This window comes from Orycteropus afer, unplaced genomic scaffold (assembly GCF_000298275.1).
Source record: "Orycteropus afer afer isolate SDZICR_OR568_19922 unplaced genomic scaffold, OryAfe1.0 scaffold00042, whole genome shotgun sequence".
Lineage (NCBI taxonomy): Eukaryota > Metazoa > Chordata > Mammalia > Tubulidentata > Orycteropodidae > Orycteropus > Orycteropus afer.
Genome location: NW_006921629.1, coordinates 6,485,803 through 6,513,769, shown reverse-complemented (window position 1 = coordinate 6,513,769; position 27,967 = coordinate 6,485,803). Strand labels below are relative to the sequence as shown.

Here is a 27,967-nt window from a genome sequence, read left to right as displayed (position 1 = left end):
TGCAGTGGCCTCTGGACCCTGAAAACTCCCAGAGGGAAAGGGCAGGGACTAGGGTAGCTCTCACCCATTCCACCACTTACTTGAATCCCAGGAAGAGGATCTGCAGCCACAGCCAGGCCAGTAGCAGCAGGATGATCATGGCAGGGAATGCCAAGCCAAACCAAGAGGCAAAGTTGACCACATTGGCATTTTCGGGGAAGAGCCTGAAGGGGGATGTGGGCTGTTTTGTGGCATTGTCCAGGCAGCTATCCACCCCTATCCACCCCCAGTGAGTGTGCAGGCAACCCCAGACAGCTCCCTCTCCCCACACGTACGAGTTCATCTGGCCTTGCAGCACCAAGTTGGGCGTGGTGCCGGTCAGCGTGGCTATGCCCCCGATGCTGGCCGAATAGCACACACACAGGCTCATGCCCTGGGTGAAGCGGAGCTGCTCCTGGTTCAGATTTGCCTGTGGCCGGGAAGTAGCAGGCAGGGCAGGGAGGACCTGCCCGTTATCTGGGAGCAAGGGAGAGCTCAGGTAGGGGGTAGGTACGGGGCCAGCTTCAAGGAACATGGTTGGAGCTCCATGGCCTCTTGGGACATTTTGCCCAAGACCTGGATGGAGAGGAGGACAGAGACTGCCCTCGGGTCTCATGAGCCCAACACTACTCTGAATCTCAGGGCCCCTGGGGCCCAAGCTCCTCCTTGAGAACTCAGAGAAAGAAAGAGGATGATCCAAGCCACAAGGAAGAACAGAGATTAGACCTCTGGCTGCCCACTCAGACTCTGGCTCTCTTTTTGCTAGAGGGGCCAACTATCTTGGTTAGTCCGGGACCAAGATGCAGGGCTTTTAAAATTGAGAAAGTCTCAGTCAAACTGGGATGAATTGTTCACTCTACTTCTTGCCTCCCTCTTCCTTTTTCCCTCAAATCTCCATGCTGACCACCCCTGGAAATGCACATCCTCTCAGATCCTCCCCCAGAGCTAAGGGACTTGGCATGGGGTGCAGGGTCCAGCCCCATCTTTCTCACCAAGCTTGCTCTCCTCCTTCTGGGGACTCGATTCCTGGAGCTCAAAGGTGGGGTTGTCGCTGCCCTTCTCAACGTCCTTGCTGATGGAATTTTTGTGCAGCTGCTCCAAGACGGCGTGTGCAATGGGCACCATCATGGCTGTGGTGGCTGTGTTACTGATCCACATGGACAGGAAGGCGGTAACCAGCATGAAGCCCAGGATCAGCCTAGGGATGGACGGATGGACATACTGGTGTTCTGGTATTCCTTCAGGAACTGCAGGATGCCACCCCACCACAGGCTCTCCTGCCCTGGAGTGTGGGGACTCACAGCGCAGGCCGCACTCCAATGATGAGGAGCACACGGAGAGCAATGCGCTTATGCAGATTCCAGTGCTCCACAGCAATGGCCACCAGCAGCCCCCCAATGAACAGGATATTGGTGTCCTTCAGGTACTCGATGCAGACCTAGAAGATAGGCGCATGTAGGTAAGGACACAGCTAAGAGACAAGAAGACCCTGGGGTCTCCCACTGTGCTCCTAGGCTCTTGGGATACAGAGATAGATGCACAAAGAGTCGTTGGTCCTCTGGTTTTTGGATTATCTGACATTTAGTATTGGCCAAGGAGCTCTGGTGGCATAGTGCCTAAGGCACTTGACTGCTAGCCAGAAGGCTGGCGGTTCATATCCACAAGCCACTCCTTGGAAGGAAAGTTGGGCAATCTACTTTCGAGGGAAGGGATACCGCCTCAAAAACCCAAGGAGGGGTCATTATGAGTTGGCACTGACTCAACTGCAGTGAGTTTGGTTTGGTTTTGAGTATTAGCCAGCTTTCTCTCCTCCCACCAAACTGCTTCTTTCTCCCCTTAAGAATGATTGGGAGAAAATGTAGACTGATTCTTGTTGAGGGTGTGACTCAAGTCACCACTCTTAATTTCCTTGAGGGACTATATGTGAACGTTCTGGGAAATTTTGCTCCCTCTTGCTCCCTATCTTGTATTTTGTTCATCATCATCTCACCCCTGGACTTGAGACAGCAGCCAGTTGTCTGACCTGCTGATTTGGGTTCACCAACCCCTGCAACCACGTGAAATCCTCCAGACCTACTCCTGACATGTGGATTCTGCTCCTGTTATGAGTTAAGGACTAGGAGATAGATCTTTTTATTCTGTTCCTTGGAACTAGAGCAGTGGTTCTCAGAGTGTGGTTCTCAGACTGGTGTCCTCAGCATCACCCAGAACTTGTTAAAAATGAAAATGCTCAGGCCCCACCCTAGACTTCCTGAATCAGAAACTCTGGGGTGGGGCCTAGAAACCTGTGTTTTAATGAGCCCTCTAGGTGATTCTGATGCACACCCAAATTTGAGAACCAAGGAACTAGAAGAATATAAGCTCTTTAGCTGAGTTTCAAGGCCTTTTCCTGGGTCAACAGGACTTGCCACTTCCCTGGCCTAAGCCTAATCACTCCCACTTTGAATTGACTCACAGCACCAGCCATCGTTTCTAGAATGCCCTCCCTTGGCTTCTAGCTGATATCTCCCTCAGTGCTTTCTGATCTTCCACGCATAGGCAGGGACCCCTCTTCCATGTGTCCACCCATGATGAAACTTCCTTGGTCACCAGGATCCTAGGGAAGACCCTCCTCTCCCCCCAATGAACACTTTTTCTTGAGGATGGGGAGAGGCTCACCTCAGAGGCATCCATGATGCCCATCATGGGAAACAGGATGATGGGAAAGAGGGCAGTGACGGCCAGAGGCAAAGCCTCAGTGCACCAGTAGAGGGCCATGAGGATGATGGCATAGGCACAGTAGGCTTCCTGCGGGTGGGAAGAGAGCAGCAGAGCTGTTGGAGACGATAGGCCTGCAATCCAGTGTCATTGTCACTTCCTGCCCCCCAGAGAAAACAGGCTGTTTGTAACAGTATGGTGAGAGCCCATGAAACCCACAGTCAGTGAATCCCAAGACCAAGTCCCATTTCAAAATGGAAGTGAATGAGGGACCGAGTAGTTGAACCTGTGGACTCGGGACCATAGTCCCAGAGGACATCAAGCTCAATTGGCATAACATACGACACAAATCATTGTTCCACCTTCTACTGTGGCTAGTAGCGACTGAGATCTTAAAAGTTTGCAAGCTGCCATCTAGATGCAATGATGGATCTCTCCTCATCCAGGGCCAAGAAGAATGAAGAAAACAAAAAATTCATGCAAACAATCAGTCCTAGCGACTGGTACGCCATCCAATCTGCAGCCTATACGACTATGAGAGCAGAAGAAATAGATGGTGCTTGGCTACTACTGTCAACCACTTGGAAGAGGATCTTTGTAGGAGATCCTGGATAGACAGGGGGAACAATGTGGAACAAAACTAAAAAATCATTTGGAAAAAAAAAAAAAAAAAAAAAAGAGCGGGGAACAGGTTTACTGGCCCAATGGAGCCTGGTGGAACCACTGAGACTATGGCCCCTAGCTGTCCTTCAGGTCTGGAATTGAACACACACCTGTAGCTTCCAGCCAAGCAGTAGACAGGCATACTAGTTGAGCATTTATCTGAGGTAGATACACTCCTTGGAGAGAACAAGTAAGAGAGAAAGAAGGGCTGCTCAGGCACAGGGAGACAGCTCAGGGGGTAGGAGTGCATGGAGGGATGTTCACAGGGAAGCGGTACCTATCGGGAGGAAGTGGGAGAGGAGATGTTGCATTGTGCTAAATTGTGGTCAATGTCATGAGACAAAGTGTATGTGATCTGCTGTATGGAAAGTGTATTTGCTTTGTAAATTTTCACCCAAATCACAATAAAAATAAAAATAAAAATAAAAATAAAAAATGGAAGTGAAAAACAAAGCAAGTTCTATGAAGGGTTATGGATAAATTTGGGAGTGGTGGTGGTTGAACATGGTGAACACATTTAATGCCACTGAACTGTACATGTGAAAACTGCTGAAATGGCACGTGTTTTGTTACCTATGTATTTACCAAAATAAAAACAAAAACAAAGCTAGGCTCTCACCTTGTCTTTGATTTTGAGGTGTTGCAGTGCAGTGAATTGCTTAAGATGACCCTTGTAACCATAGTCCTCCATTTTACAATGTATTGTAAATCCTAGTTTCTATACTTTTAAGGAGCTCTGGTGGCGCAGTGCCTAAGGCATCTGATTGCTAACCAGGAAGCTGATGGTTCAAACCCACCAGCCACTCCATGGAAGGAAGATGGGGCAATCTACTTCCTTAAAGATTTACTACCTCAGAAACCCAGTGGGGGTTGACTTGATGGCAGTGGGTTTGGTTTTATACCTGTTTAGGGTGGGGTGTATCTTGAGTCCTGTCTTGCTGGATGGAGGGTGTGACTCAAGTCACCACCCTTAGTTTCCTTGAGGGTCTATAAGTGAACGTTCTGGGAAAGTTTACTCTCTTTTGCTCTACATCCTGTGTTTGGCTCATCATCATCTCACCCCTGGACTTCAGACAGCAGCCAGTTGTCTGACCTGCTGATTTGGGTTCACCAGTCCCTGCAACCACCTGGAATCCTCCAGACCTACTCCTGACACATGGATTTGGGACTCTCCAGCCTCCTAGTCTCCACCACTGTGTGAGCCATTTCTTCGGCAATTCGTGAGTTCTGTGAGATGTTACAGTGAGGAGAACAGTTAACCCTAAGACAAGAGGGAGAGGACTGAGAGGAGGAGGGAGAATTGATATTAGAGACGTTAGAGTGGTACAGCAGCTTGGAAAAGCTGGGCATTTGGATATCTTTAGCCTCCACCACATAGGAACCAGAGTTCTGGTGCCTAAGTTGACTGCTAGCCAGAAGATGGCAGTTCAAACCCACCAGCCACTCCATGGAAGGAAAATGGGGCAATCTACTTCCGTCAAGATTTACCCCCTTGGGGGTTGTTATGAGTCTGGATGGACTCAATGGCAGCCCACCAGCCATTCTGCAGAAGGAAGACGGGGCAATCTACTTCCATAAAGATTTACCGCCTTGGAAACCCAAAGTGGATGGCTATGAGTTGTAATCGACTAGACGGTAGTGAGTTTGGTTTTTTGTAGTTCATAGGCACCAGCCTCGTGCTGATCCTTTCAGGCATTATAGTTCAATTACATTGGAGGGTGCTGGAGGGTGTGGGGTTGGGTATCAGGCACCACTGGCCTGAGATGAGATGGTGGCTGCCAGAACAAGGATTGGACCTTGGGCATTGCCAATCCCTGCCTGGCCCCTAGCCTACCCTGACTCTTATCATAGCCTGTAATAATGTTGTCATTTATATGACTATTAAATTAATACCCATTCACTCTGTTAGGAGGTGAGCTCCATGACTCAGTTTTTTGGCCTCTGGATCTTTGGAACTCAGAATCTAGTAGGCTTCAGAGCAAATACTTTCTGAACGAAAATGGAGAGTTTTGGGATAGGAACAGTGGATCGTCCTCTTCCTAACAACCCTGGCATGGATGCTGCATTGCACAACTCTAGGGGGCACCATTCACATTTGTAAAATAGGAGGAAGGTTTCCTCATGTCTGCAATGTGCAGGACTGAGTCATGGTCTTGAGAGTCTTTGGGTGCCAAAGACTCCCTTTCCTGCATGAGGCTCCTATGTCCAGAGACAACAACAACAACATCTGATCAACATCTGAAACAGCTGATTTAGGCCTCAGAGGGGACCTCTGGAAGGAGCAGAGGTCCAGACAGTCAGCCCAGATGCCAAGGGCCCACCCTTGCCTCTCCATGGAGGTAGGAAGGAAAGGCTGGGAAATCATTAGCCAGAAGGAGGCTTCTATGAAGGGTGGCACTACATCCAAGGTTCCCCAGGGCCAAAAGGAAGGAGCCCTATGCCGGGGTTAGTTGGACAACAGAACCAGAGAGGGTGTGGGCAGAGGGGTTCTCTCATCCCTTTCCCCACCCCAACTGCCTTGTCCCTAAATCTCTCTCCATCTGGGTTCACCTCCTGCTCTTAGTGCTCTGGTGCCTTAAGAGCTTGGTATTTTCATGTACGGAACTCTCATAACAATCATTAGTGGAGGTGTGGTGGTCCCTTTATAGATGAGCTCAGAAGGAGTAAGTGGCTTGCTCAAGGTCACAGAACTTGTGTCTGGAATGTGAACCCAGGCAAGGTGCACCACTTTAAGGGCAACCCCAGAGGGACCTTATATGGTCCCTCTGGGATTGTATAGTATACGGCCTGTACCTTTGTACACAACTTGTTGTAAAAGCCAAGTCTGTCTAATGCCAGGATAACTTTCTTTCATCTAAGCCTCCACCAATTCTCCACACCCTGGATGCCAACACATGGGCCCCAGGGGTGGGGCTACCTTGACCCTTGACCCCCACCCCCTTCCTTCCCCAGCAGGAGGCCATTTCTGCTGATGCTGGTGTTTCTCCTCACCAGATTCCTCACCTGCAATGATTGACAGCCAGTTACTCACCTCCCCAACCTTCTTCTTGGGCTAAGGGCAAGCCAGTCCTTCTGAACCCTGGCATCCCCCACCCACCCCACCCAGAACTTTCTGGCCTGAGTTAAGGAGGGGAGCTGGGGTGGCTGTCACTCTGCTGATTCAAGAAGAAATCTCTGTGGCAAGCATTGATATATGGATGGACAGATAGGCAGGGGGGAGAGTGCCCATGACTATGTATAGGGTTGGCAGATGATGTTTCTACATGTGTATGCATATATGCTGTAAGAATGTCTGGGTGTATAGTAGAGCTGACAAGGGGCAAATTTGTGGTGGCTTCTTGGCCACAGCCAGCTACACTGAAGGAGTGAGTAGTTGGATCTGTGGACTTGGGACTATCATCACAGGGGACATTAAGCTCAATTGGCATAACATACTACACAAAAATGTTGTTCTATATCCTACTTTAGTGAGTAGCAGCTGGGGTCTTAAAAGCTTGCAAGCAGCTATCTAGAGGCAATGATGGATCTCTCCTTCAGAGGAAGGAAGAATGAAGAAAACCAAAGACACATGAAAACAATTAATCCAAGGGACTAGTAGACTATGAGTCGGGGCCGACTTGATGGCAAACAACAAGAACAACAACAACAACAGTAGACCATGTGATCCTCAGCCTACTTGATCATGAGACCAGAAAAACTAGATGGTGCTCAGCTACCACTGTCAACCACTCAGAGGGGGATTGGTGCGGGAGATCCTGGATAGATTGGGAGAACAATGTGGAACAAAACTCAAAATCACTAAAAAAAAAAAAAAAAAGATCAGGTTTGCTGGTCTGATAGAGCCTGGTGAAACCCCTGAGACTATGGCCCCTTCAGGTCTGGAATTGAACTCAATCCTGTGGCTTCAAGCCAAATAATCGACAGGCACATAGGGTGAATATTTACATCAGGTAGATACACTCACTGGATCAATCAATCCTGGGAGAACAGAAGGGCAGGGTTTGCAGGGGGAGATAGCTAGGGGGTGGGGCGGGGGTGGGGCGCAAGCACGGGGAAGGGAAGGAAGCAAGGAAGAGGTAATTAATGGGTAGGAAGTGGGAAGAGAGCTGTTACATTGTGGGGCACTACAATCAATGCCATGAAACAAAATGTGTATGAACTGCTGTATAGAAAATGAATTTGCTCTGTAAACTTTAACCCACACCACAATTAAAAAAAAAACAAAATAAACTGTTAATAACCACAGCAGAGGTGCCCCAAGCAACTCCCCCTTGGAGGCATTGTGCTTTGAGTGTTTTTTTTTTTTTTTTTAAATCACGTTTAGTTGCTCTGTGAGGTAATGACTACCTCTGTCCCCATTTCACAGATGAAGAAACAAAGTCACACAAATAGTAAGTGGAACAGCCAGGCCATCTGGTTCCTGAGACTCATCTGGTTCCTGAGATAGCTTTTGACCTTTGCCCTGAGCCCAATCCCTTTTGCTAACTAACCCCAGGCCCCACGGATCTTGCATTTAAGGAGTGTCCTTCAGTCTTGGGAGCTCCTGGGTGATACAAAGCGGTAAATGCTCAGCTATTAACCAAAAGGTTACTGCTGGAGTTCACCCCGAGGTGCCTTGAAGGAAAGGCCTGGAGATCTACTTCTAAAAAATCAGCCATTGGAAATCCTGGGGGGCACAGTTCTACTCTGACCCACATGGACTAGCCATGAGTCAAAATGGACTCAACAGCAATTTTTTTAAAACATCAGGTACCTGCACAGATCAGGTGTTGTAGGTATCTCAAGGTATTATTTACACCCATCAACATTTTAAAATTATGGTTGTTATTAAACCACCACTTGTTTTGTTATTTACTGCATGAATATCATCACTGATGTTAGATGGATCTTGGCTGAAAGCAGAGAATACCAGAAAGATGTTTATCTGCATTTTATTGACTATGCAAAGGCATGTGACTCTGTGGATCACAATAAATTGTAGATAACATGGGCACTATGCCCCCAGGGCTCTCAGCCATGGTATTTTCAATCACCTCTAACAACAACAACAACAACAACAACATATGCATGTGAAAGCTGGTCAATGAATAAGGAAGATCATACAAGAATAGATGCATTTGAATTGTGGTGTTAGCAAAGAATACTGAAAACACCATGGACTACTAGGAGCTCTGGTAGCGTCGTAGTGCCTAAGGCACTTACTTGACTGCAAACCAGAAGGCTGAAGGTTCAAACCCGCCAGCCACTCCTTGGAAGGAAGGTTGGGCAATCTACTTCTGTAGTGATATCACCTAGGAAACCCAAAGAGGGGTCGCTATGAGTTGGGTCCGACTCGATGGCACATAACAACAACAACACTAGAAGAATGAACAAATCTGTCTTGGGAGAAGTACAGTCAGAATGCTCCTTAGAAGCCAGGGTGGTGAGACTTCACCTCGTGTACTTTGGACATGCTATGAGGAGGGACCAGTCTCTGGAGAAAGACATTATGGTTGAAAAAGCAGAGGGTCAGCAAAAGAGGAAGCCCCTCAGTGAATTGGGCTCAAACAAAGCATGGTTGTGAGGATGGTGCAGGACTGGGCAGTATTTCACCCTGTTGTACACAGACGGTCACTATGAGTTGGAAGTGACTTGATGGTGCCTAACAGCAACGACAACAAATACATTAATCAATAGGCACATCTATTTTGAATTGCAATTTTTTTTTCATATTTTGATAATCATATTTCAAATAAATGGTTTTCTTTGGGAATTCTATGCATTTTGTTTTCTGCATTTAAAAGCAATATTCTGAGAGAGGCCTATGAGGCTCCCAAAGGCAATCCCCCAAGTAGATTAGACTCCTTGCTTTAAGGCAAAGGAAAAGAAAATATTTATCTAGTGCCAACTACTGTGCCCTCCCTGAATCACTTTAAGGATCTTGTAGAGATCCTTAAGGCTCACATCACTGTGGAGTTAGTCTCTGGGTAGGAGCAAGCATCTAAGTCCTAGCAATGCCTATATGAGCCAGGTGGAGAATTAACAGTGGTCAGACATGAGCTGGGTGGGAGCTCTGCCCACATCGTCACTCTTAAATCACCCTCCTCCACCACTCGTCTGTTAGCTTGTCACATTGTGGTGACTTGTGTGTTGCTGTAGTGGTGGAGGCTATGTCACTGGCATTTCAAATATCAACAGGGTCAACCATGTTGTTGTTGTTTTTAAGTGCCGTCGAGTCATTTCTGACTCATAGCGACCCCATGCACAGCAGAACGAAACACTGCCCGATCCCGTGCCAGCCCCAAAATCCCTGCTATACTTGAGCCCATCATCGCAGCCACCGTATCAATCCATCTCCTTGAAGGCCTCCCCCTCTTTCGTCGACCCTCCACCCTACCAAGCATGACATCCTTCTCCAGGGAATGGTCCCTTCTTACAACATGACCAAAATAGGTGAGACGAAGTCTGGCCATTCTTGCTTCCAAGGAGCATTCTGGCTGCACTTCCTCCAGGACAGATCTGTTAGTTCTTTTAGCAGTAAAAAAGTACCGTGGTACTTTCAGCATTCTTCGCCAACACCACAACTCAAAAGCATCAACTCTTCTTTGGTCTTCCTTATTCATTGTCCAGCTCTCACATGCATACCAGGCGATGGAAATATCATGGCTTGTGTCAGGCGCACCTTAGTCCTCAAGGAGATATCCTTGCTCCTCAGCACTTGAAACAGTTCCTTCGCAGTTGACTTTCCCAATGCTACACGTCGTCTAATGTCCTGACTGCTGCTTCCGTTGGCATCGACTGAATCATGAACCTATCTATGGTCAACCATAGATAGGTTTTAGTGGAGCTTCCTGACCAGACAGACTAGGAAGAAAGGCCTGGTGATCTACTTCTGAAAATTAGCCACAGAAAACTCTGTGGAGCACGACAAACTGGTCCAATGTAAGGCTGGAAGACAAGCCCCGTAGGTTGGAAGTCACTCAAAATGCAAGAACGGACTTGAGCACACCAATGATGTGAAGATGGTGCAAGGCCGTCCATGTTCCATTCTGTTGCGTGTGTAGTCGCTGTGAGCCGGAGCCGCCTCTACAGCTACTAGCAACAATTCATCCTCACAACCTCACCACAAGGCAGAAGCTCTCATTATTCCCATTGAGAGGTGAGGAAACTGTGTCTCAAGGAAGGCTAAGAGCATTAAGGTGTTGACGTTTGTTAGATAAAGCTTAGAAGGCCTAGGGTTGAGGTTGGGGAGCTGGCCATGTTCTGAGAGGTCAGGGGCCCCTATGCTAGCCTTTGAAAGCAGAGTGCTGGGAATCCTTATTCCTTGGCCCCACAGAATGTCTGATTCCAAGGCCAGTACCCCCAGCGCTAGAAATAGGAACTTGGGGATGTATGCTGTCCTGCTGAATCCAGCCCAGGAGGGAAACAGGTTCAGATTTGTCCTCCTAGGAGGCCCGAGTACTGTCTGCCTTGTAGCCCAGCTCTATGGGACTCAGGCCAGCCAAGCTCAGCTGGCAGCCTATAGCCTGGAACCCTACAGGCTTGTACCCCGGTCACTGGGAGCTCCCCAGAGTGCCATACACTTACGGAGTATGCAAGGCACAGCCTATCTACTGTGCCTATGCTACTATTCATGGTGGCCCCTCCTGGAGTTTTCTCCTGCCATCTGATGAGTTTCTTTCTTTTCTGTCACTACCTCCTTCCCCAGGCCAGTAGGACCTTTGTTCCCTATCTCTGTACCTTGCCTGTAATGTTGGCTCTTTTCTTAACATTGGTCTGTGGGTTCCTGAGGATAGGGGCCAAGTTTTTTTCACCTCCACGGAGCTCTGGTAGCATAGTGCCTAAGGCACTTGACTGCTAACCAGAAGGCTGGTGGTTCAAACCCACCAGCCACTCCTCGGAAGGAAGGTTGGGCAATCTACTTCTGTAGTGATACTGCCTCAGAAACCCAAGGAGGGGTCGCTATGAGTCGAGGCCGACTCCATGGCACATAACAACAACCACCATGTCTCTAGCTCCTAGCGCAGAGCTGGCACCCAGTTTGGCCCTGTGACTAAAGCTCTGGTGGACTCCCACCCCTGGACCATGTCCAGTCCTTTAGTGGGGCTGGCGTGGGTATGTAAATCTTCCTTTGCCATTTGTGTCAGCCTCTCACACTGCAGCTCCCAGACACCGTCCCCAGCAAGCTACCCTATTCAGATCCTCATTCTCTAACTTGGGCAGTTCCTGCTACTGGAAGCTCCTTGTGGGCAGGCCCTGAGCCCTCGGTCTGTTCATCAGCCACTCATTTGACACATGCCCTCTCTGTGCCAGGTCTCCAATCCTGTTGGTTCCATCCTCAAATGCTCCCATCCACTGCTCTCTAGCACTCTAGGCCACTAGCCTGGTCCACCGTCGCTCATAGGACTCTTGCAAGAGCCTCATCTCCCAGCTTCCTCTCTTGCCCCTAAAAGCCTTCTTGTTGCAGCTAGAATGATCTCAAATCTGTTTTCTCCAATCCCTCACCACAGCCCGTCACACACACTTACCTCGAAGTAGCTCAGATCCCTTCTGTGCCTTCCTACTGGTTTAGGAAATGGATTTGCCTGGGCCTCGTGTCTTAACACTCTTATCCTTGGTATCTTGGCTGTAGTCACAGTGACCCTCTTCTGCTCCCTCAAATACTCCATCCTCCTTCTAGCCACAGGGCCTTGGCACATCATTTCATCTGCCCGTTCTGCTGTTCCCTTCCCATTTCACCTACCTGTTGCTGTGGAGTCGATTCTGACTCAGCAACCTTGTAGGACAGCCTAGAACAGTCCCATAGTGTTTCCAAGACTGTGAATCTCTTTAGGGAAGCACACTGCCACTTCTGCCCACGGAGAGGCTGGTGAGTTCAAACGGCCGACCTTTGGTTTAGCAGCTGAATGCTTTAACTACTGTGTCACCACAACTCCCTTACTTTTGCCTGGTTGATGCCTCTTCATGTTTTTTTTTTTTTTTTTGAGGAATAAAAATATTTTATCTGTGCATTCAGAATCACACACAAGTTACCTTTACAGTTCACTTTACTATACAAGAAATCATTTGGGCTTCGTGTTTTCAGATAAATTCCAAACTGAAATTACCTTATTGTGAAGGGGAGAAAAAAGACTGTTACATTAATTCAGTACCTTTTTTAGCATACCTAACAAATTGAAATACATAGGTCCGAACTTCAGATGTATGGCAAACAGTCTTCAAACATAATGCAGACATTTCAGAAAGTTATCGTATCCCTCACATGTGATATTTGCAACTCTGAGCTGTTTCCTGTAGAACAGCTCTCTGATGGATATGGCAAAATTGACATGCCATGTAGCTCACAGTTATATAGTCAAGCCAAGGACTCAAAGTCTGTACCATCTTTAAAAAGGTTTGGCATTTATGGACCACAACAAAACACAACATGTACAGAAGGCAGGCAACGATTCCCCTTCAGGTCGGTTACAAGAAAGTTGCCTGATAATTTGCAAGATGCCTGTTCATTCTTGAGAATTCAGTTCAAATACTCTTCAGGGAAGCCTCCCTGCTTCCCAGCCTGGGGTTTTTCACACTGGTGCTGTGGTTAAAGCATTAGGCTGCTAACCAAAAGGTCGGCTGGTTGTTAACCAAAAGCAGTTCGAATCTACCAGCCACTCTGTGGGAGAAAGATGGAACAGTCTGCTTCTGTAAAGATTTATAGCCTTGGGAACCCTACCGGGCAGTTCTACTCTGTCCTATAGGGTCACTACGAGTCAGAATCGACTTCATGGCAGTGGGCTTTTAAGCCCCTGCACCTCTTCTGCATAATATTTGTCACTATCTGTAATTAAACATTTTATTTAATGGATTTATATAAATATTTGTCATTGGACTGTTCTCTCAGGGGAGTCTGTCTCTGCTCACCACAGCAGGGAGCCTGGCACCTACACGGAGTCGACAATGAACCAATGAGTGAATGAATGTTAGACACTAGGGATGCAGACACAAGTCAGGCCCAGCCAAGTGTGGGTTGATCCATAGGTCCACGGCTGGGCAGGCTGCCAGCAGAAGTTCAGAAACCTGAGCACTCTGGCTCAAGCCTTATTTCTGTGTGTCCTTGGGCAAGTTACTTAACCTCTTTCAACTTAGTTCATTGTAAGCAATATTGAACATTTCTAGCTGTGCACATATTGATCTCCTTTATGGACTTTCCTTATCTACAAATGAGAATAAAAGAAAGACTCACCATGCCAGGTTATTAGAAGGAGCTAATGATGTAAATATAGAGATATAAACTGTACAGGACGTGAACAGATGGCAAGGGTGGCAATGCGAGGGGCTGCTAGTGAATCAGGGTGGATGCGTCCAGGGCAGACTCTGGACTCTAGGTGTGTGACAAACTGTGGGCAAGGTAGGGGACCTGAGGGCATCACGGCCTTTACCCAGTACTGGCAAGGCACAGCCCCGGGTTGTGAGGCAGCAGCAAATATGCCTAGTCTCAGAGATTTCCCAGTTTACCTCTCCTGGCGATTGAAGTTTAACCCAGGGGTGGGGATGAACTGGCACACAGTGGGCCACTCCCACTGTCCTCTGCCCCTGGCAAATGGGGATGCTGCTGGCAGTGAACATTCCTAGATCTGGGGGAGTGAGACCAGGCACGAGATGGCAGCGTGTTATGTCCCATAGCAAAGGAGTAACCAGAAAAGATCTGGGCTGAGGAAAGCTTCCAGAAAGGGCATACCTGAGTGGGTGCCGAGGGATAAGTAGGAGTTCAGCTGGTAGGAATAGGCGTTGGGGTGAGGGTGTAAGTGCAAAGGGAACAGAATGAGGCATAAAGATCAAGACGTGTTCTTGGAGGGGTATGGGCTTGCAAAGAGCCTTGTCCGCGCTCAGAAGGACGTGGGACGTTATCTGGAAGACAGGGATGGATGGGGGAAGGCCTTGAAAGATTTTAGGCAAAGAGAATGACATGGTCAGAGTGTGTTTTTATTAAAACAGTCTGGTGCTACCATATGTGATTAAAGTGCACATGTGCACAGATCTTCGTATATGCTTAAAAAAATCTCAAGGTCAGAGGTTCTTATCCTTTTCTTTTGCTTTTTTTGTACCAGGACTTTCTTGGCAGCCTGGTGAAAGCCTTCCAACTCCTTTTAAGAATAATGTTTTTAAAAGCGTTATGTACAATACATAGAACTACAGAGGAAATGAATTATATTGAAATATGAAAAAAATGTGTAAGATAGTACTATGTGCTATCTTACACTTTTTTTTTTTTTTTTTGTACTATGTGAGGGAGCTCTGGTAGCATAGTGTCCAAGGCACTTGACTGCTAACCAGAAGGCTGGCGGTTCAAACCCACCAGCCATTCCTAGGAAGGAAGATGGGGCAGTCTACTTCAGTAGTGATACTGCCTCGGAAACCCAAGGAGGGGTCGCTATGAGTTGGGTCCGACTCAACAGCAAATAACAACAACAACAACAGTACTATGTGGGCTTCTTTGTTAGAAGAACTTCAGCTCTCTAATGACTACCATGATTTCAAAATCCTGATGAACATCAACTATTTCAAGATGCCCACAACAACCCTAATGTGCTGTGAAAATATCTGTGGCTTCTACTGGTGGCTGTCATAGGTCTTGGCCAAAACGATTGTCCTTTGTTGTCTACATTCAACACAGAATGCAATGCTGACCTTTGTTTAGATGTTATTGTTGTTGTTATTAGCCCCCGACTCAGGGTGAGCCAATGTACAACAGAACTAAATGTTGCCTTGTCCTGTGACATCCCCACGATTGGTTGCAGATCCAACTGTTGTGATACGTAGCGTCTGCACTGGCTGCTTTCCCAAAGTAGATCACCAGGCCTTTCTTCCTGGTCCATCTTAGCCTGGAAGATCAGCTGAAACCTGTTCAGCATCATAACAACATGCTCCACCCACAGACAGGTGACGTCTAATGGATGAGGTGCACCGGCCAGGGAATTTAACCCGAACTCCCACATGGAAGGAGAGAATTCTACCATCAAGCTACCATTGTCCTCTCTTTATAGATTAGTGACAACATGTAATTTTTTTCCATCAAGGTTTACAGACTTCTCCTCATGGGCCTCCAAGAGTTAGGAGTCTCCTCATTGGTAGGACACACATGATGCTGTCCTGAGAGGGAGCACTGGGGAATGGAGCGGTACAGTGAGTGGGGAGACCACCGTTTCACACTTTTGAACCATATGCGTGTGTTACTAGTTAAATGAATCACCTAAAATAAAAACAAGAAGCTTGCACCACCTGTAGTGTGGCAGGGGCATGGGAAGACAAAGAATAGGGAACTAGGAGACCACAGAAGGCTGGGCTGGGTGTCCGGCAGGCTGATGATAATGGCAGCTCAGAGTGGGTCATGGCAGCAGCAATGGGAAGAAGAGGATGGACCCCAGAGACATAGTGTGAGATAGACTTTGGGTGATGGGCTAGATCTAGGGTGCAGGAGGAAAGGGAGGAACCTAGGCTAACTCCCAGGTTCCTGTCTAGGACCTAGTCCCTGAGCTGAGACCACAAGAAGAGGAGTCAGGCTGACGGGGCTGGGGAAGGAAGTACAGAGTGGGCTGGGGGATGATTGGCCAAATGCAGAGACTGAATAGTCAAACAGACAATGACCATACTATATCTAAAAGTAAAACTCTGACCCACAGCCTCTATAGCAACCAGCCCAGGATTTGGTCAATAACTGCAAGTTTCTCTAGTTTTCACCCCCACAGCAACTCACCAAAAGGTCGGAGGTTTGAGTCCACGCAGAAACATGTCTGACAAAAGGCCTGGCAGTCTGTTTCTGAAAGATCAGCCATTGGTATCCCTACAGAGTACAATTCTACTCTGACTGACAAGGGGTTGCCATGAGTCAGAACTGACTTGATGGCAACTGGTTCACTTCCACTGCAATATTAACCAGAGAAAGGCCAAAATGCTCCCCAAACCAATTACATGGGATGGCCAGCTTCTCCCTTCCCCATGCTAACAGCTTTTGAACCGGGCACACCTGAAGCAGCCCCCCCCACACACACACACGCTATAAAGCTTTTCCACTCAAAGGCCTGCCTTCGAGCCTCTGCCAAACACTAGAGATGGTGGCTGACTCCCTTCTAACAGCAAGTCCTGCATAACTAGCCTTTGCTTGTTCTTGTTTGGTTGGTTTTCCTTTCTTTCTGCACCTTTATGTAAATGACTAAGGAGCCCTGCTGGCACAGTGTTTAAGTGATTGAAAAGGTTGTATGTTCAACCAGCCAGCACCTGATGGGAGAAAAGACCTGAGACCTGCTCCTGTAAAGATTACAGTTTAAGAAACCCCAGGGGCTGGCGTTCAAACCCACCAGCCACTCCTCAGAAGGAAGGTTGGGCAACCTACTTCCATAGTGACACTGCCCCAGAAACACAAGGAGGAGTCGCTATGAGTCAGGTCCGACTCGACGGCAGTGCATTTTTTGCAGTGGGGCTGTTCCAGGAGCTCTGGTGGGGTAGTGGTTAAGGCATTTGGCTGCTAACCAAAAGGTCTGGTTTGAACCCACCAGCTGCTTGTGGAAGAAAGATTAGGTAGTCTGCTTCTGTAAAGATCTACAGCCTTAGAAACCCAATAGAGGTCGCTATGAGTTGGAATCGGCTCAATGGCTGAGAATTTTGTTTTGTTTTGAATGGGGCTGTTCTACTCTCTCATGTCTGACTTGATGACAAACAACAACATGTAAATGACTTTGTGACATCATTGTTGCATCATCTTCTGCTTTAAGATGCCAAAGGGAGACAATGGATTTATGAATGTCAGAGAAAACAAAAGGTGGGGCGGGGGAGTCCTAGCAGCACAGTTTGGGCCAGGGGCAGCCTGCCTGGATTCACTGAAGGGCAAAACAACTGAACAATGAAGAAAGTGTTCCCACACTCGGTGGTTAATTTGATCCTCACAACAGCTCAAGGTCTTAGAGCCAGATTATATCTAGGAAACTTTACAGTTGAAGATTCTACCTTGCTTTCCCACTCCTGACCTTCAGCTAGGAGGTGTTGATAAACAAAGACTAGCTTTGGTAATCTGGAGGCAAAATCTAAACTGTGGAAGTTTCTCCCTCCTCCAGGGATCTTGGCTTTTGAAACTGACTCCTTCTTCTTAGCTTACTCCCAAGCATTCTGGAGGCCAGGAAAGTGATCTCCACTCAGCTCAAAGGGCTGCTGAGGTTACATTTAGGAACTTGCCTCTACAGTCCAGTGGGGGTGGCGAGATTAATCTCCTGTTTCATTCATAAGTGAGACTGACTATCTGGCCCTGGAGAGGACAGCAGGCCATTGGAACAGAGCGATTTGAATAGAGTCTTGGAGGAGAAACAGGCATCTACACCAGCCACTAAAAACCCTGTGGAGCACAATTCTACTCTGACACACATGGGGTCTCTGTGAGTCAGAGTTGACTTGACAGCAACTGGTATTATTGGTATGTGCCAGGCACTCACAGAGCGGGTTATATCATCTCACCTCCACAACAGCCCTTAATGATGAGAAGGCTAAAGGTCATATAGCTCATACTACATGCTCTGGAATGGATTTGAACCCAGACCCCTATGGCTCCAAACTCCACCTTGTTCACTGGACTGTGCCTTCCCAACCAAAAGCCAGGAAATCTCAAAAGATAGAGGCAGGTGCCAGAACTGGAGTCCAAATTCCTTTTATAGTTTCCTACCACAGTGAATCATCTGAATCCTTATCTGCCTTTGGTACTCACGAAGAACAGCATGGAAAGCATTTCAGTTCCGGAGATTTAAAGTGCACACTCACTGTTCTAATGTTCTAAGAGTGCAGGTGATTTAGATTAAGAAATTCCATCTTCTGTTCTTACTATAAATGTAGTATGGATTTCAGCCAAGACCTGTCCCAGCAAACATTATGCCACCGGGAAAATGTTTTTACAGATGATACCTTACTATCTGTTTGACCTTGGGCAAGTCATTTCACGTCTTTGAAGTGCTGTCATCTCATCTATAAAATGGGAATAATCTCTAGCTCCCAAAGTTATTGTGGGGACCAAGTGAGCTTTAAAACATGGATTGAATCAGGACACTCTTGTGCTTAAAGCCATCCATCCAGTGCCCCTTATTGCCCTCAGTGTAATACTCCCATTCCTTCCCATGGCCTTGTAGGCCTGACATTGTCTCACCTCTTCCCTCTCCAAACTTGACTTAAGCTCTCTTCTCCTCTCTTAGGCACTCAGTGTCCCACTAGCCTTGTATATCATGACACCTTGCCAAGCTCATCTGTGCCCTTGGGCCTTTGCATTTGCTGTGTTTTTTGCCTGGACAACTCTTCACCCAGCGTTATACTTGGCTGGCTCTTTCTTGACATTCAGGTCCTAGGGTAAAGCAGGAGGCCTTCCTTGACTATCTTGCTGAGAGCAGACTCTTCCCAAGGCTCTGTCACATCCTGCTGTCTTGATTGTATGACATGCATGTACTTTTGTGTGTGTGTGTGATTTGAATGAATGTTTACAGAGCAAATTCATTTTCCATGCAGCAGTTCATACACATTTTGTTTCATGACATTGATTGCAATCCCCATAATGTAATAGCTGTCTTCCCATTTTCTCCCTGTGGTTACCTTTTCCCTGTGTCCTTCTTTCCCATGAATTCTTCCCCCCTGAGCTATCTCCCTGTGCAAATACTGCCCTTCTGATCTCCCATGATTGATTGTTCTAAGGAGTGTACTTACCTGGTGTAAATGTTCACCCTATACTGTCTATTGTTTGGCTAGAAGCCACGGGACTGAGTTCAATTCCAAGCCTGAAGGGTAACTAGGGGCTATAGTCTCTGGGGTCTCACCAGTCTCTATCAGACCCTTAAGCCTTGTCTTTTTTATGATTTTGAGTTTTGTTCTGCATTTTTCTCCCACTCCATTCAGGATCTCCTGCACTGATCTCTTTCCAAGTGGTTGACAGTGGCACCATCCAGTTCTTCTGGTCTCAGGGTCATGTAGGCTGCTGGGGTTTTCATGGTTCACTAGTCCCTTGCACTAATTATTCCCATGTGTCTTTAGTTTTCTTCATTCTTCTTTGCTCCAGATGAAGAGAGACTAATTGTTACATCTAGATGGCCGCTTGAAGCTTTTAAGACCCCTATCACTACTCACCAAAGAAGGATTTAGAACAATGTTTTTGTGTAGTATATTATGCCAATTGAGCTTGATGTCTCCTGGGACAATGGTCCCAAGCCCACTGAGTGGTTGGCTATGGCTAAGAAGTTACATAATTTTGATGCCGTTGGTTCTATTTTTATGGACATTCTTATAACACATACAAAAACATATGTAGAAATATCATCTGCCAACTTTTATATGGTCATGGACATATTCCCTTTTGCCTAGATGTACCGGATAATTCAGCCTGTCTACCAATATATCTAGGAGCTCTGGTAGCATAGTGCCTAAGGCTCTTGGCTGCTAACCAGAGGGCTGACGGTTCAAACCCACCAGCCACTCCTGAAAAGGAAGATGGGGCAATCTACTTCCGTAGTGATACTGTCTCAGAAACCCAAGGAGGGATCGCTATGAGTTGGGTCCGACTCGACAGCACATAACAACAATAACAACAAATCTTTGCTCTCATGGTTCCCTTCCCCTGAACTGTCCTCTGTTGATGCCAGGCTTCCAGGCCCGACACAAATGCCACCAGCTCTGGACTCTTCCCTGGACTCAGCTGGAAGAAGTTGTTCCCTCCTTTGAGCTCCAGTAGCCTTCGGGCTTGACAACTGTTTTTGGCATAAATACCTGTCTCCTCCTCAAGACTGTAAGCAACCTGAGAACATAATGTCCACATTCCTTTTCTGTAGGCCCCGGTGGCATAGAGCAAGATCTCAGCAGACCTTTTTGACTGACGGATTTGTTGAAGGTTTGATTGACTGATGGCTGGATGGATGTGAGGGTGGCTGGCTCAAGAGATGGGTTACAATGGGGTACCACCCTGCCTCCCTGGACATATCAAGCAGAAACCCCAAACCCTGGGTCTAGAGTTTGCCTTATTCTAGCTGGAAGCTTAGGCAAATTACTCTACCACTCTGGGCCTCGGTTTTCATGTCTGTGCAATGGAGGTTATTGTGAGGATTATAAATGACAAGTATTATTATTATGAACACAGATCTGAGCGTAATCTGAAGTCCATCTCAACCTTTAGGGGCCAGGGGCATGGAACTAAACTTGGGCTTCACTGCAGAGAGCAGATACTTAGCAGGAATTAAGGACAAGGTCCTCTTTCATTCATTCAGCAAATATTTTTTGAGTACCTACTATGTGTCAGGCACTGAGGATTCAACATAGAACAAGACAAAGTCCTTGTTTTCATGGAGCCTATATTCTAGTGTAGGGAGTCAGAGAATACATAGAAAATAAACAAACACATATTTTCAGATAGTAAAAGCCTTATAGATAAAGTAACAGAGTTATATGGTAAAGAGTGACTGACTGGAAGAGGTTTAAGAAGGCTTTTCTGAGATGGTGGATTTAAGTTGAGCCCTAAAAAATGAGAAGGAAGCATCTGGGAAAAGAACATTTTAGGCAAGGGGATGAGCTGAGGAGCAGAAGGAAAGCTGATGGGACTGGAGGAGAGAAAGCAGGAGGTAAGATATAGGGGATGAAAGGTGATTGTGTAGAACAAACAGTTTGCACTTGACTACTAACACAAAGGTTGGTGGTTTGAACCCACCTAGCGGCCTCATGATCTACCTCCATAAAGATTGTTGTTAGTTGCTGTAAAGTTGATTGTATCTTATGGTAACCCCATGTGTGCAGACTAGAACTGCTGCATAGGGTTTTTAAGGCTGTGACCTTTGGGAAGCAGACTGCCAGGGCTTATTTCTAAGGTTTCTCTGGGTGGGTTCAAACCACAACCAAGAAAACCTTATGAAGTAGTTCTACTCTGTAACATACAGGGTCACCGTGAGTCTAACTTGATGGCAATGGGTTTGGTTTTAGTTTTTATAGGAGATGGAGTCTGAGAGTGGCAGAGCCTCAGAACTCATGGCCACTCTAGAGTTTGGATTTTATTCTAAGTTTGATGGGAAACCAATGCAGGATGCAAAGTGAGGGAGTGACATGATCTTATTCATGTTTTGAAAAGATCATACTGGTGGCTGTGTGGAGAACAGAGAGGGATGGGGAATGGAAGCTGAGAAATCCTGGTGGCTTGGATCAGGGCAGAGCAGTGGAGATGGTGGGAAGTGATCTTGTTCAGAGTGTTTTTGCATATGGATTGAACACGAGCTGCTGATGAGTGTGGAAATGGTTGAAAGGGAGGACTCAGCAGTTTGGGTTAATGCAACTAGGTGGATAGTTGCACTATTTCTTAAGTAGTAAGGTTGCAGGCAGAGCCAACTGGAGAAGATGAGGGGGTCAAGGGCTTATTTTGGATGTGCAAAAGTGTGTGCTGCTTACAAGTAAGATGTTCAAGTGGAGATGTCCAGTGTTGGTTGATAATATAAGTTTAGTTCTAGGGCTAGGGCTACAGATTAAAGAATAATCAGTAGAGAGATGCTTTTTAAAGCCATGTGGAGAGTGAGAAAGAGGTGCTTGGGTGGTGCAAACAGTTAAGTGTTTCAAAAGCTGAAAGGTTAGCCAGGTAATCTGCTTCCAAAAAGCCACAGCCTTAAAAACCTTATGGAGTAGTTCTACTCTGCATACATAGATCATCATAAGTCAGAATTGACTTGATGGTACCCAACAACAGCAACAGCATGGGGAGAGTGAGGACAAGGGAGGGGAGGCAGGATGCACCTTCGAAAACTTCAGCATTCAGAAGGAGCCGGGCAAGGAGTTTGAGGTGGGGGAAACCAGGAGAAGGTGTCCCCAAAGCCAAGACAAGACCATTGTGAAGAGTATTGCAAAGACTTATTTGCAAAGAAGTGTTGCAAAGAGGGGATGATTGGCTGTGACTGATGCTGTTGGGGGGTTGAAGAAAGTAAGGACTGACCATGGGGTGCGGTAGCATGAGAGGTGATGGTGACGAGTCATCTTGTCATCTTGAGCACTGGAGAGAAAGTGGGTATGCAGTGTAGACAATGTGTTTGAGGCCTCCTGTTGTGGGAGTGAACAGAGAAAGGAGGCAGTATCTGGAGGTCAGTGTGGGATCAAAGGAAGCTTTTTTTTTTTTTTTTTTTAGATGGAGGATATTAAGCAAACCCACCAGCCACTCCTCAAAAGGAAGGTTGAGCAATCTACTTCTATAGTGATATTGCCTCAAAAACCCAAGGAGGGGTCACTATGAGTCAGGTCCGACTCCACGGCAGTGCACAACAACAACAACAACATGTGCTGATGGGAGGGATCAGACAGAGAGGGAAAAATTGATGATGCAAGACAGAGAAGATAATTATAGGAGCAAAGTCCTTGAGTGGGGCTGCTGGTCTCCAGGCCGCAGTGGAGGGATTGGCTTCTCATAGACAGGGCTGAAGACAGTTCTGTGAGTCAGGATGGTGGAGACAGTGTCTGTGGCCTGAGGCAGGCAGTAGGGCCAGAAGCCTGGCTTCTTGAACTGGCTCTGCCTGTGCGACAATGGGCACATTATTGAATCTTTCTGGGCTATGCATTCCTGAAGGATCATCATATACAGCTCCTGTCTGACTTCCCTCCTGAGGTAACACACTTGCCCCAGTCTGTCTGAAAAAACTCATGGGATGGGGTCCCCAACAGAAAGAAGCCCTTGGCTTTGGCTTATGACAAGGGTCATCTCAGGGGCTAGCCAGGCCTTGTTACTCATCTAGGTGTTGGGGGTTCAGGGGCTGTGCTACTGCCTCTCCAACTCCTCAATTTTTGGGGACACCATGAACAAAAATGACTTCCCCATCTGTGGCAAAAGGAGGAACATGGGTCCATGGGCTGTTCTAGGGTGTGGGTGGTGCCAGGGCCAGGGTTGCTTCAGCCTTTAGGAGACAGCTGGATGGAGAGAGGCACTGGCCGTGATTTGGAGCCGGGCCACATCCCCAGCTCAGCCCCTTCCCAGCTGAGTGACTTGCCAGAGAGGCACACTTAATATGAAGCTTGAGCTTCAAGGCCCTTTGTCTGGTTGGACCCTTCCCAAAGCCCAGTGTGAATTTTAAATCCATCATTTTGTGTTTTTTCCTACATTGTATCATATTCAAGCTCCACAAAACCAGGCTGTACCCTCTAGACCTCGGGTAAGTGGCTTAACTTCACTTTCCCCATCTGCAAATTACCATAGTCAGGACCTGCTTCCCAATGTGGGGAAAGGGTTACTGAGTGCTCAGGGCAGAACATGCGGTGGGTGGCTGCGGTGGCAGTGCTGGCTGGTGGCTCAAATGAATGGGAGCTGTAGTCCTGACTCCTGCTGCTGAGGGGTGGGAGGCAATGATGACTGGCTGTTCTCTGCTCCCCCATGCCCAGGGCACAAGCCTCTGTGGTGCCCGCTGGCAGAGGTCCCTTCTTCCAGTTCCCACCCCTCCTCCTCAGCAGACTTAGCCCGTAGGATCACAGGTGAGCTCCTTCCTTTTCTGTTTACTTTCTTAAAGGCACAAACTACCTGAAGCCACTTCCTCCTACTCCCCTTCATCTGTCTCCAAACTGTCTCTCCTCTAAACCCACAGCCAAAATCCCCCACCCCCAACCCGCCATCCTGCACTGAGTCCAGTCTAGTTCTGGGCACATAGTTGTTGTTGTTATGTGCCGTCGAGTTGGATCTGACTCATAGCGACCCCTCCTTGGGTTTCCGAGGCGGTATTACTACGGAAGTATACTGCCCAGCCTTCTTTCCGAGGAGTGGGCACATAGTGGGCAGCTCAATACCCATGTGCCCCCTTCTACATCTCCTTGACAGCACTGGCTTCCTGCTTCCCAAGGCAGTAGATTTTCAAGTGCACTCATGCAATTCACATTGGCACTTGGTGCCAAGCAGGAGCCCCCTTTGACCTCTTAACCCTTAGCTTTCAGGAGGATCAAGTGGTTAGAGCCTCACCTCTAAGGTGGGAGGGATGAGGAGATTATGCTGGGTCTTAAGGGTGCCAGACTCTGACCCAGATGTTTCTCTCCTCTGCCTTCCTAGGGCTTGTTTGTGCCAGAACCCCAAGTCCTTACCTTGGTGGGGACGAGGATGGGAAGAGGCAGCAGGACAACGGGCAGTAAGAGCACAAACAGGTAGAAACGATAGGCCCACAGGCCCTGCCAGCAAGTGGCCATAGTGAGGACCAGCAGGCTGGCGGCAGCAGCGCCACTGGGAGCCAGCCAGGAGGGAGCCAGGGAATGGACACAGCCTGTAGGTGGCCCAGGCAAGCAGGAGCCTTATATAAAGCTAGGTGAGTGTTAACCATTGACCCACCCTGGCAATCAGAGTGTCTGGGGAGTCCAGGAGGTGAGAGTAAGGGGGAGGGACTTGCAGGAGGAGTAAAGATCAGAAAGGCTTTGCAAAGAAAGGGAGGGGAAAGGAACAAGGAATAAAAGCTTCAGTTTCTTTCAAGAAGTTAAGCCCAGAGTTAACTCCTTTTGTTCGTGGGCGGGCGTGGGCGGCTGCTAGAGGCTAGAGAAGGAAGAGAAGCTGGAGAAGGAAGGGCACCAGGGGAGCCCACAGTCGGCCCCCATAGGAAGACCCCAAGCTCCTTTGCCCAGATCAACCTCTCCTCTGTCCTTTTATTTCCCAAAGTCAAGCTCTGAGCTGACCAGTTTATACAGGGTCTTGGTGGTGCAGCCCTTCCTGCTGAGACACCCTGCTTTCTAGAAATTTCCACCCCTAAGACTGAAGGCAGACAAGGCCTAGAGCAAGCCCTTCCTCCTCCCCGTGTATCAAGGAAACTGTCAAACTCACTGTTGCTGGTTGGTGCCGTTGATTCAGCTCTGACTCACAGTAATGCTATGAACAACAGAACGAAGCACTGCCTGGTTCTGCTCCATCCTCACAGTCCTTGCTATGCTTGAGCCACTGTGTCAACCCATCTTGTTGAGGGCCTTCCCCTTTTTCTCTGACCCTTCACTAGCGTGATATCCTTCTCCAGGGACTGGCTCCTGCTGAAACGTGGTCTGGCCATTCTTCCAGTGAGCACTCCTGACGTACTTTTTCCAGGACAGATTTGTTCTTTCTTCTGGCAGTCCATGGTATTTTTCAGTATTCTAATGCACTCCCGTTAGAGCTGTCATTATTACCCAATACACTTTGAATCACACAGTTTTGTCTGCACAAAATACAAGCATGCACTATCATTTCCGTTGCTGCCCATGTTTTTATAGCTGATCACTCTGTCAAATTTTCTGGTGTTTTAGCTACAATATTGTGATAAGTAAGGAACTCTGGTGGCACAATGCCTAAGGGATTTGACTGCTAACCAAAAGGTTCGCGGTGTAAACTCACCAGCCACTCCGTGGAAGGAAGAGGGGACATCTACTTCCATAAAGATTTAAACTCACTGCCATCGAGTCCGTTCCGACTCATAGCAACCCCTCCTTGGGTTTGAGAGGCGGTATCTCTCGGCACATAACAACAACAACAACAACAATCTCTATAGAAGTAGATTGCCCAGTTTTCCTTCTGAGGAGTAGCTGGTGGGTTTGAACCAGCAGCCTTCTGGTTAACAGTCAAATGCCTTAGGCACTATGCCACCAGAGCTCCCATAAAGATTTACTGCCTCGGAAACCCAATGGGAGTTGCTATGAATTGGAATCGACTTCATGGCAGTGAGTTTGAGTTTGAGTATTATGGTAAGTAGTACTTGTGAACCTATATTAATAACTTTTTTTGAGAATGAGGTAGTAATCAAAGGAAAAGAAGGAGAAAAGTAGAGAAAGGCTTCTACTCAGCTACTGGGAGCTCTGGTGGTGTAGTGTCTAAATGTTGCAATTCAATGTACAAAGGTTTTACAAAACAATTTTTTCATTAGTATTCATGTAATCTAAGACATATTACATTTGAGCAATTTCCAACTATATTTATCACATATTATTCTGTGATTAAAATTGATAACAAATATTACTAAGGATTCTGCAGGAGCTCTGGTGGTGCAGTACCTAAGGCATTTGACTGCTAACCAGATGGTCTGGTATGGGAGAAGATCTACAGAGGAGGGGAGTGGACTGGCTGACACCAACCTTAGTGAAGCCACTGTAGCCACTTCCTCATTCTGCAATAATACCTTCCTCTTGTGAGGTTCAAATTAAACCACTGATGGTTTGCTGAGCACTGATGTGTGGTTGGTGTACAATACAGGTTTTATTTCAGGGTTTTTCTGCCTTCTCACCCTCACTCCTGCCCCAACTGCCATGGAAGACTAGCAAAGATTGTCTCATATTTTAGAAACACAGTCTTACCCATCCATACATCTGTCTATCCACATATACACCTATCTCTCTCTTTCTTTCTGCCCCTCCATTTTCCTGTCTGCCTGTTTGGCTGCCTGTCTAGCTATCCACTGATTCACCAAAGAATTATCTGGTACCAATTATGTATTCAGCCCCCTCTGCTCAGGGCTAAGGATACAGAGATAAAAATGCTGCTACTGTTGCTGGTAATAGCTAACATTTGTTTAGCATTTAACATAAGCTGGTTAGTATACTGTTTCATTTATTCTGTCCAACCACATTGCAATGTGGTGGATTACTTTTATATGACCTTCCTAGACATGGTCTTGTAACACCCACCAAATTATTGAGTGGAACTATGCAATTAAGGTGTTGTGGCTCATGAACAGGATTGGACCGTTTACTGTCCAATAAAGTGCAAGGAACCTGCAGCGGTAAGACCATGCAAATAAGGTGTATGGAACCCAAATGAAGGAATTGGTCAGTTTTGCCAACCCACTAGGCTTAAAATTAAAAATCATAAAAAAGACCAGACTCAAAACTGGTGGAACCTCAGGACGGTGGCCCTTATACATCCTTCACACCTGGAATTGAACCCACCCCTGGCGATCACCTTGTACCAAACAACAGACGGTCCTATAAAGTAAAAAATAGCACTCATGAGGAGCACACTCTTCAGAATATTCAACCATATGAGGCCAAAGGGCAGCATTTGCCCAAAAGCAAAGCTCTGAATGCAGGAAGGGGCAGTAAAGAAGGACCAACAGAAACAGGAGACCCAGGGAAGAAGTGGGAAGAGTGTTGTTACATTAAGGGAACTGCAACAAATGTTATGGAATGAATGTGTATAAATTGTTAAATGGAAAATGATTTTGTTTTGTAAACTTTCACCCAATCCACATCAGAGAGAGAGAGAGAGAGAGAGAGAGACAATTCCAGAGCATGGGGACTACGGAGACCTGAGTACTCCCAAGGAGAAGAGATGGGGAGGAGCATGTCATTTGGACTTGGGGTTCCTGCACTGGGAACCCCCTAGACTCAGGAGACAGAGAGCTGTAATACCAGAGACAGAGATGACGAGAAGCAATGGTGAGAAATGACAGCAGCAGAGGCAGCAGAACAGAAGATTGGCAGGAGGTAGTGCAGTGGGCTTCCCTGCCCACAGAGTGAGAGAGCTGAGTGCCTCAGGGCCAAGGCTTACTGAGTGAGCAAGTGCCTCTGGGCACTTATTGGTGGGGCTAAAGAGCTTTGCTCAAGCATCACTTGCCCGAGCAGAGCAGGGCAGAGACTGAGCTGGCCCAAGAGGCCTAAGGGGCCACGGGAC

General features: G+C 47.3%; 1 protein-coding gene across 1 annotated transcript in view; it reads right to left on the bottom strand.

The window, feature by feature from the left end:
* SLC13A2 (solute carrier family 13 member 2) overlaps window positions 1-24,537 on the bottom strand; it is a 30,216-nt gene extending 5,679 nt beyond the window's left edge. The window contains exons 1-6 of the mRNA XM_007937366.2: window positions 24,436-24,537; window positions 2,677-2,805; window positions 1,320-1,456; window positions 1,011-1,216; window positions 315-495; window positions 81-203 (exon numbers count right to left, since the gene is read on the bottom strand). Of these exons, the coding sequence (XP_007935557.1) occupies window positions 81-203; window positions 315-495; window positions 1,011-1,216; window positions 1,320-1,456; window positions 2,677-2,805; window positions 24,436-24,537 (878 nt within the window). The remainder of the gene's footprint in view (window positions 1-80; window positions 204-314; window positions 496-1,010; window positions 1,217-1,319; window positions 1,457-2,676; window positions 2,806-24,435) is intronic.
* Window positions 24,538-27,967: the final 3,430 nt, after the last annotated feature.